Raw genomic sequence first — 10,287 nt, forward strand, 5'->3', positions numbered from 1 at the left:
AGTGGGAGGTGTGCAGGAGGCAGCCAGTCAATGATTCTCTCTCATCATTGATGTTTCTATCTTTCTCTCCCTCTCCCTTCCTCTCTGAAATCAATAAGAATATATTTTTAAAAAATACAAAATTTAAAGGTGGAGAAGTTGAGGTATTATATAAAGGATTGAAGGTGAGCGGCAAACCAGTTAAGTCTAAAAAGTAAGTTATTGTTGTAAATTTGGTTTAAAATTGAATGGTAACCATTTATGTGAAATTCTAGAATAGGTAGAACTAGTCTATGGTGAAAGAAGACAAAACAGTCATTGTTTCTGGGAGGATTTTACTTCTTTCCCAACCTCAATGCCTTTTAGTTTTCCTGTCTCATTGCACTGCCTAGAACCTCGGGTATAATGTTGGGCAGGTGATGAAATGGACACCTTTGCCTCACACCCAATCTTAGGGAAAACGCATTTTGCATTTCACTATGGAGTATGCGATTAGCTGTAGGGCTTTTGTAGATGCTCTTTCTCAGGTAGAGGATGTTCCATTCTATTCCTAGTTTGCTGAGACGTTTTTATCAAAACTGAATGTGGGATTCATGTCAAATAGATAACTAGGGAAATGCAAATAAAATGCTGATGAGATACCACTACTTACCTACTGGAATGACTAAAATCAAAAAGACTAACCATACCAAGTACTGGTGAAGATGGGAAGCAACTGGAACTCTTATTCAGTACTATTGAGCGTGTGGTACAACCATTCTGGACATCAGTTTGACAGTTTCTTTGAAGTTAAGAAGGGCCCTAGCTGGTTTGGCTCAGTGGATAGAGCGTCGGCCTGCAGACTGAAGGGTCCCAGGTTCAATTCCGGTCAAGGGCGCATGCCAAGGTTGTAGGCTAGATTCCCCAGTAAGGGGCGTGCAGAAGGCAGCCAATCAATGATTCTCTCTCATCATTAATGTTTCTAACTCTCTGTCCCTCCCCCTTCCTCTCTGAATTCAATAAAATAGAATAAAAATAAAATTTAAGAAGGTATCTATCCAGAAGAAATGAAAGCACAGGTCCACACAAAAGCTTGTGCCTGAATGTTCATAGTTGCTTTATTTGTCATATCCAAACACTGGAAACAACCCAAATGGTCACCAGCAGGTGAATGGATAAACAACTGTGCAATATTCATACCAGACACCACAATAAAAAAAAAATAAACTATCAATACCTGAAATAATGTGGATGGGTCTCAAAATAATTATGCTGAGTGAAAGAAATAAGACCCGCCCCCCCAAAAAAAATAACATATTCTATATGGTCCGCTTATGTGAAATTATTGAAAATGAAAACGATTCTACAGAGGCAGAAAGCTGATCACCGGTGGCCTGTGGCGATGCCCCTCTGGAACCCACTGCAGATGCTTTCGAACAATCCCGTGACAGAAAGGACCAACCGTCGCTGGGCCACGTCTGGGGAAATCGGGGAGGTAAACTCTTGGGTCCGAAACCTGGGACCAATATAAAGTGCTCAGAGGAGGGGGCAGGCTCTCACACAGCCTCTGCGGCACCTGTGAGAGGAGCCCCGCGAGCTAGCGCTCCGCAGTGCAAAGGGCCCGGCGGCATGTAAGCCAGTCCTGGCTCCAACCCGAAGGGGAGCAGAGGGTCCAGGCCCTGGAGCTGGGGCCGGCCTCCTGGGTGGGAGGAAACGTGCACTGCGTGAAAGGATCACCTACTAGATTCCAGCGTGCCCTCTAGAGTCCTCTCACCGTTCATTCGACGGCATCCATTTCCTGAGCATGCACTGTGGGCTGCAAGAAAGACATGGCCCCGGCCATCAGAGTTGTGTATCTTCCTGTGAGAATCCCTAGCGCTCCGCAGTGCAAAGGGCCCGGCGGCATGTAAGCCAGTCCTGGCTCCAACCCGAAGGGGAGCAGAGGGTCCAGGCCCTGGAGCTGGGGCCGGCCTCCTGGGTGGGAGGAAACGTGCACTGCGTGAAATGATCAGCTACTAGATTCCAGCGAGCCCTCTAGAGTCCTCTCACCATGCATTCGACTGCATCCATTTCCTGAGCCCCCTCTGTGGGCTGCAAGAAAGACATGGCTCCGGCCATCAGAGTTGTGTATCTTCCTGTGAGAATCCCGGGAGGAGACACAGGCAGGGCAGGTGAACAGAACCTGGTGGCCAATTAGCCCTAGGGGTCGGGGGACACAGGAGTCCGTGACCACGGTCCGGCTTTCAGGGCCTGAGATAAAGATTTGAGCACTAGTTTATTATCTTAGAAACCATTTCTCTTAATAAAAACTGTATTAAAATATTGGCTCAGTTATGGTTTTTCCCCCACCTATGGGCATTTTCCACAAAAGTTCTTATAATCTGCAGTAGGTTCATCCTTAAAAATCCTCAACCTTTAGCAAATACCTTAGTACCATGTAAACAAAGATACAGAGAAAGAACAATTTCTTATAAAAAAATTAAAGTAAATTTACTTGCTTACTTTGTGCAGAAAGAACCAGAAATTACAGGCTGTGGGATTCATTCTGTGCCCTTCAGTATGTTTCATATTATGACACAGTTAGAGATTATCTATTCTTCCTTCTAGTTCAGGGGTGGGCAAACTTTTTGACTCGAGGGCCACAATGGGTTCTTAAACTGGACCGGAGGGCCGGAACAAAAGCATGGATGGAGTGTTTGTGTGAACTAATATAAATTCAAAGTAAACATCATTACATAAAAGGGTACGGTCTTTTTTTTTTTCTTTTTAGTTTTATTCATTTCAAACGGGCCGGATCCGGCCCGCGGGCCGTAGTTTGCCCACGGCTGCTAACCCCAGACGAGCTGTTTCCCTTTTCTGAGTTACTGGCATCTGCTAACTGCAGATGAAAGTACTCTCCTCGTCCATATCACAGGCTGGCTTTGAAGAACCTAAACGACATTTACAAATTGCACGAGGCTGTCTAATAAAAGGCGCCAGTCCAAGGTCCTCCACCAACAGCTGAGGCTTGTGGCGATGTTCCTGCCCAGAGCCGCTCAGTGGCTACCGGGAGCCATGGCTCTCTGCCCCTCTGTGACACCCTGTCCCTCGGGGTACCTGCTGCATGAGCCTCTTTGGGGGCCATCCCAGAAGATGAGACCCTAAGACCCCACTGCTGTCTCTGACACAAACGACCTCTTGCCTGCCTGGCCCAGGCCAAGGTCATGACGCCTCTGAGGATAAGTTCCAGCCCAGGTGGCAGGCAGAGCAGGAACCCACAGCCGCCTGGACCACCCGAGCCCTCCGAGCCCACGCAGGCTGGGCTGGCACCTGGGAAATGAGAGATGCGCAGTACGCAGCATGTGCTCCAAGGAGGTTTATTCGTGCCCACACTCTTGCCCAGAACAAGGGGCCGAAAGCATCCTGATGGAGAAGCAAGGCAACCACACGCTGCCCGCCAGGCGCCCAGGGAGACGGCGATGTTCCTGCTCCAAGCACAGCCCTTTGCCCTGTAAGTCTCCTCCTAAGAGGCAGGGCAGCCCAGTCCATAGAGAAATGAGGTCCTGGCCCCACTGGCGTGGCTCAGTGGTTGAGCATCGACCTATGAACCAAGAGGTCATGGTTCAATTCCCGGTCAGGGCACATGCCCCTGGTTTCGGGCTCAATCCCCGGTGTGGGGCACGCAGGAGGCAGCCAATCAATGGTTCTCTCTCAACACTGGTGTTTCTGTCTCTCTTTCCCTCTCCCTTCCTCTCTGAAATCAATAAAATGTATTAAAGAAAAGTTATAGTTCCTGGAGGTTTCTTGTCCTGTCTGACCTCTGCTGGGCCCAGACCCTCCGTGTGCTCTCCGCTTGGCCAGCATCAGCGACCACGTCTGGCAGAGGAGCCCCACCCTCACCCGGCAGCTTCTGTGCTCCTAGAAATAACTAAAGTCTGGAGCGGACGAATTCTATCAGGTTCCCCAACTGCTCCTCCAGGCGCTGCTCGTCTCCGTCGTTCTCGATGACCCAGTCGAAGACCCCAAAGTTGTCCAGGCCGCATTCGGACTCGCCATCGTCCACTCCTGCAGAGGAGGCAGGGCGAGGTCAAGCCCGCTCCTTCCGGACAAGCGCGGGCGTGGAGGCCTGCTGGCCCCAGGCGGAGCGCCCGCTCTCCTTCCACTCCAGAGCCAAGCTCCCCCCACCCCACGGAGGGTACTTCCCGACCCCCTGAAACACCCTGAGGGCAGGTTCAGGAGCCCGCAGCCACCTGAGCCCTCGGAGGGTTCCGCTGACTGAACTCTTCACCTGCCACTTCCTACAGAGGGTGAACTGGGTCATCTAAACCACAGACCACCCGAAAGGGATTTTCCACTTGACGTGAAGCTCGGTGCGCTGCTTGCTTTCTATCCCTAAGCCTCTGTGTGCCATCCTCATTGGACAGTGAGAAGAGTAATGTCGGCATCACCTGGCAGGTCTATTGTGTCTGTAAAGTGAGTTGCAAAGTGTTTAGCGCAGGCCCGGCCTGTGGTGAGTGCCAGAGAGACGAACAGCCATCAGGAGGGGTTGTACCCACTGGATTTGAACTTCCCCGAGTCACAGTGACCTAGGGCAGGAGGCTCGCACCGCTGAGGCTGCCTAGCACAGCTTCCTCTTGCTCCCGCCCCCCACTCTGTTAACCAAACAGGAGGGAGTTGCCAGGCCTGCCCCGACCCACTGTCAAGCCTGACTGGGCTGGGGTGGGTCCCCGCCACTCCTCCAGAACCCACTGGCCTAGAAAGGACAGCCCTGGAAAGAGTACCCCCCAAAATCATAGGGAACCTCTATTCCCCCAGGACGCTGCCCCCACCACACTCCACTTTCTAACCTGGGGCACTCCTGAGTCTCAGATTCCCTTTCCTAACCCCTCGCTCGCTCTCCCACACCCTTCCAGGGAGAGAGCAGATGACCTAGAACCTGGGAAAAGGCGGCCTGGTCTGCAGGTGGGGTGGTCAGCTGTGTTCTGAGCCTTGAGGGCAAAGGTTGTGAGCAGCTCACCTGGTGTGAACACCCAGCCCCGCTGCTGTCGGCTCTGCTCCGAGGCCACCACGCGGACTGTCTGCGTCACAGCCCCATAGGCCTCCTGGAACCACTGGATATCAGACAGCCTCCGTGTGTCACTCACCAGCTGCAGGAAAGGGACACAGACAGGTGACCAATAGGATATGGTGCAGGGAGCAGCAGGAAAGGGCACTGCAGGTAGGGGAAAACGAGGGCAAGACTCAGCCCTACTTAGAATAAGCAGGAGCACAATGAGGTCAGTGGGGGGACTGAAGAACCCAGACAAGTGTACCCCCATTATCACCCAACCAGCTGGGACAGACATCTCCTCCTCCTCCAGGCAGCCCTCCCTGATTGCTGCAGCCTGCAGCCCATGCTGCCCACACTCTGTCATTGTCACACTTGTGTTCGGGGGTCATGCTGGTCATTGCTGTGCTAAAGAAGAGGCCTCAGGCTTTGAAATCAGTTCAGCTAGTTCAACACACTCATTTTACAGATGAACAAACTGGGCCAGAAAGAGTTACTCTAACAAGTCCCTGCCCACCCCCACCCCCCAGCACCTTTTAAAACATACATGTGATTTTTGTTAGCTCCCTGCTCTAAACCTCCCAAAGGCTTCCCATCATTCCAACAGAACCCAAAGTTCTCACACCAACTTACGAGGCCCTACAACATCTGGCACCTGCTTCGCAGCATCCTCCCCCCCACTCGTTCCACTGCGGCCAACTGACCTCCTTGCTGTTTCTCGGGGCCTTTGCACGTCCTCCTCCCTCTGCCTGGAGAAATACAAGGCAGGCTCTCTCACTTCATGGAAGTCTCTGCTCAAATGTCTCCTCCTCGGAGAGGCTGTCCCTGCCGCCCTGGTGTCCTTCCTGCCCCTCTTGATGCTGATACTTACTTTCCTCTGAGCACTAAGAACTCTTAAAACCATCGCTATGTGCTTGTTTGCATGTTTGTTGTCTGTCTGCCCTGCCCAGAGGCCGCTCCAGGAGGGAAAGGACTCTGATTCATCACTATCCCTGGCCCCTAGTGCACTGTCTGACACATGAACACGCAGGGGCGTACGTCCAATGGATGAATGAATCAACAGGTACTATCGCAAGTGCCTACTGTGTGCCAGGCGCCGGGGACCGAGTGCTTGCCCCCTCAGAGCTTGTCGTCGTCGGTGAGACAGACACTGAGCCAGCAGCTTCACTAATAACTGCAGTCACCGTGCAGATCAGCAAGCATCCCGACCTCACCGCTGCCCCAACCGGACTCCTGATTTGCTCCCCAAACTGGTCCCTCCCACACCTTTCCTGTCTCAGAAAACGACAACTGTTTTTCCAGCTGCTCAGAACAAAACCCTTGGCACTGTCTTCTGTCCTCACACCCACAGCCAACACACCATTGGTTCGATCTTCGAAATCTGTGCCGAATCCACCCTCTCTCCTCCCCACCCCGTTCTGAGCCGGGCCACGGCCACTTTGCCTTTCTGACAGAGGGATCTTCGCCCCGGCTCTCCGCTCCTACGCCTGCCCTTCCCCCAGCAGCCAGGGTGGGCCTTCCAACCTCAGATCACATCATGTCCCATGTTCAAAGCCCTCCACGGAGTCACCATCTCACCCAGAGAAAGATCCAGGCTCTTCCCAAAGACGCTGCACCATCTGACTGCACCTCCTGCCACTCACCCCTCACCCACAAACACCTGTCTGGCTTACCCCTACCTCCTTCGGGTCTGCTCAAATGTCATTTCAGAGAGGCCTTCCTACACCCTCAATAAAGCAGCAACCCAGCCTTCCTCACAGCCCTGGCTGCCTTTATTTTGCCCCTTCGAATTTATCTCCACTCTCCCTTAAAATCAATGGAAAAATATCCTCGGGTGAGGGATGGATGGATGGATGGATGGATGGATAGATAGATAGATAGATAGATAGATAGATAGATAGATAGATAGTCGCTCTGGCTGCTAGGTGGTGAATGACTCACAGGGGACAAGAGCTGATGCTGAGACCAGTGTGGGCTGCGAGGTTGTCCAGGGGAGAGATGGTGAGGGCTTGGACCATGGGAGGCAGCAGTGAGAAGAGAGAAATGGGCACATCTGAGTCTCATTCGGGGAAAGGCGAGGACTGGAGACACGGAGTTTTCTCAATGCTGCCCCTCGGCACCCTTACCCAGACCGGCTGGCAGACGCCCTCCACGACCTTCCTGCAGAAGAAGCCCGGGTCGGCCTGGCGCTGCGCCTCTCCCCAGAGGATCATGTCCCGCCGATAGGCCTCCTTGTAGGCGCTGGCATCCAGGAGTCTCTGGAAGTTCAGGCCGTGTTCCTGCCCGGAGCACACGATGTCTGTGCCCAGCCTCGCCACCGCCATGGCCTCGCCCTCCCTTCTCTCGCCCACCTCCCCCAGGACAAGGCCAGGACCCGCGAGGTTTCCGCCAGGACAGAGGCCTGCAAGGGAGCGGGCTCTGGAAATGGAGAAGTCCCAAACACGGACAGAAGCCACGCCGGCCGGGCACAATCCTATTCATTTTTATAAAAGCCCCCACGGTTCAAAATTCAAAAGATAGATATACATTCATTTACAGTGAAAAATCTCTCTCCCACCACTGTCCCCAGCCCACAGCGCCCTCCCTGAAGGCCACCAATGGCACCGTCTCTCATGTGTCGGTCCCAGCTTCTAACACATCGGAACAGTGTTTAACACAATGCAGGCACCCTAAATATTTGCTGTATGGTTGGAAATGTGAGCAGATATATTTACAATTTTCCCCCATTATTATACAGCATCCTCTATACACTATTCCAAATCTTGTTTGTTTGTTTGTTTGTTTGACTTAATAATATAGCTCGGCAATCATGCAACTAAGTTTCTGAGGGGAGAGCCCGGGGTGTGGCACCAGCTGAGGCAGTGACGTTGGTGTCACTCTCTCTGAGGAAGAGAGTGCGCAGGCGCTCACTAATCCACAGCATCAGCGCTGCCACCTCCCCACTCCAGCCTTTCCTGGACGCGCTTTTTTATTTTTTATTTTTTTATTGACTTCAGAGAGGAAGGGAGAGGTAGAGAGAGAGAAACATCAATAATGTGAGAGAATTATCGATTGGCTGCCTCCTGCACTCCCCTTACTGGGGATCGAGCCCATAACCTGGGCATGTGCCCTTGGTCGGAATCAAACCTGGGACCCTTCAGTCCGCAGGCTGATGCTCTATCCACTGAGCCAAACCGGCAGGGCTGGACGCGCTTTCTTTTTTTTTCTTCTTTTTTTTAAAAATATATTTTTATTGATTTTTTTACAGAGAGGAAGGGAGAGGGATAGAGAGTTAGAAACATCAGTGAGAGAGAAACATCAATCAGCTGCCTCCTGCACACCCCCCACTGGGGATGTGCCTGCAATCCAGGTACATGCCCTTGACCGGAATCGAACCTGGGACCTTTCAGTCCGCAGGCCGACGCTCTATCCACTGAGCCAAACCGGCCAGGGCTGGACGCTCATTCTTGAACCTGCTCTGGGGAGGGGCCTGAAGTGAGTGAGGCCAATGGGAAAGAAGTGTAAGCTGAAAATGCCCCCAAAAAGTCCACCCACAGGAAACCGAGAGCTGGCCACCACCCTGCCAGCAGTGGTCACAGGGACCCTACTAGTGACTCGGACAGCCACGGGGACCGATGCCAGGGGGCTAGCTCCTTCCCGCCCACGAGATGTCACCGAGAGCCACCTCCTACCTGGGCATACTGCTCCTTGAGGGGACCGGAGAGCCGGAGGACAGCACAGACGTCCGCGCCGAGTCTGCGGGACAGAGACCCAAGCCAGTTAGCCTGGATCTTCCGGGCCCCAGGGGAGTCACAGGTAAAACAAATAAAACTACAATGACGGTGCTATTCTGGCTCGATGCGTTTATTGCTGGACCCCTGAACTAGTCTCCCAGCCGGGGTACCTCAGCCTCAACTGACTTGGTCACCACAGCATCAATCATTCATTCATTCAGGTCAGTTTACCCAACCAACCGTTTCTTGTACTGAACTGTATGCTCACAGGTTCTCTTAAACACTGACATGGTGACATAGGTGTTCTTATTTCCGAGTTTCCGATGAGAAAACTAAGGTTGAGGGAGAAGAACCGCCTCGCCCAAAGCAGCGTTGCCAGTAAGGAAGCCAGCGCTGGCAAAAGAAAACTAAGAGCCACCATCTAGCTCCTGCACCGTTACGAGGTGTCAGGAATTGTTCGAAGGCCTTCACGGGCGTTATTTCATTTAGTCCTTACAGCCACCTGTTATCACGTCCCACAAATAACAAAACAGGGGCACAGGATGGGTAAGAAATGTAGATGAGATCACACACTCAAAGGTGGTGAGTCCGGATCTGAATCTCAGCCGTCTAATCCCAGAACCGGTGCTTCTCGCGCTGTTTGACTCCTGTGTTTGCAGGAAGGAGAAATGCACCTTAGGGAAAGCTGGTGGAGGCTCGATGGGGAAAATGCAGGTGGTGATCTCTGCCCTGGGCTCCCCCACGGACTCTTAGAACCAACCCCTGTTGTGCCCAAAAGCAACCTCTAGGTACCCCCCCCCACACACACACACACAGCGAAGCCTGCCCTGCTTCTCCCTGCTCCTCTGCCCCCCGCCCCCCCAGCCCATGCCGCCCCAACAAAAACGCTCCCACAGGGAACATCTCTCTTGGAGAGAAAACACGGAGAGAAAACTACTGCTGGGGAGACAGTGAGGCGAAGCAGAAAGAACCCGTTCCTTGCAGTGAGTTTAAAGTATAATTTCAGTCCTCGATCTGACTATGACTTTGTAACCTGGCAAGTTTGGGTTTTGTTTTGTTTTTTTACTTGTCAAAGACTCGGTCTCTTCATCTGTGAAATGGAGACACTAATAATACCACACAGCACCTAACCAAGAGGTTTGGAGGATTAAATGAGATAATACACTAATAGAAACACAGTGCCTGGCTCATAACCAAGGCTCAATCAACCCCAACTAGTAGGGGGTGTGCTGGGCAGGGATTTACATGTCTCTGGAGTCAGACACCATCGGAGTGTGGTCTTGGGCGAACCCTCTCCCCGTGACTCAGTTTCCCTCTCTGTAAAGGTGAGCTCCCAGCACTGCCGCGCGGGTAGGAATGGGGTGTAAGAAGTGCCTTATGGCAACTGTCATCACTGCTTCTGGGCGAGGGAGACCTGCCGCCCACAGTCTTTGGAGAGGGGGTCGCTCGCTTCTTCCAGGCAGATGTGTGCAGGCTGCTGTTTTAGGTGCTGCTGACCATCCCCCCACTTCCTCCCACCTGTACCCCGAGGACCCCTACTCCAAAGCTCACGCCCACTCCAGCGCACCCCGCGTCACGTGGCGCGGGGTT

At 52.6% G+C, this 10,287-nt stretch overlaps 1 protein-coding gene across 3 annotated transcripts in view; it reads right to left on the reverse strand.

Moving 5' to 3' along the window:
• Nucleotides 1-3,670: 3,670 nt before the first annotated feature.
• Nucleotides 3,671-10,287, reverse strand: part of PMVK (phosphomevalonate kinase) — a 7,108-nt gene continuing 491 nt past the window's right edge. The window contains exons 1-5 of one of the 3 annotated variants that reach the window (XM_014540797.1): nucleotides 9,943-10,012; nucleotides 8,656-8,719; nucleotides 7,111-7,263; nucleotides 4,955-5,084; nucleotides 3,671-4,002 (exon numbers count right to left, since the gene is read on the reverse strand). In XM_014540797.1, the coding sequence (XP_014396283.1) occupies nucleotides 3,866-4,002; nucleotides 4,955-5,084; nucleotides 7,111-7,263; nucleotides 8,656-8,719; nucleotides 9,943-9,965 (507 nt within the window). In that variant the 5' untranslated portion in view covers nucleotides 9,966-10,012 and the 3' untranslated portion in view covers nucleotides 3,671-3,865. Of the gene's footprint in view, nucleotides 4,003-4,954; nucleotides 5,085-7,110; nucleotides 7,264-8,655; nucleotides 8,720-8,954; nucleotides 9,011-9,942; nucleotides 10,013-10,287 lie in introns of those variants that run through there. The other 2 variants (XM_014540795.1, XM_014540796.1) reach the window with 2 other exon arrangements.

This window comes from Myotis brandtii, unplaced genomic scaffold (genome assembly GCF_000412655.1).
Source record: "Myotis brandtii unplaced genomic scaffold, ASM41265v1 scaffold250, whole genome shotgun sequence".
In the NCBI taxonomy this organism is placed as follows: Eukaryota; Metazoa; Chordata; class Mammalia; order Chiroptera; family Vespertilionidae; genus Myotis; species Myotis brandtii.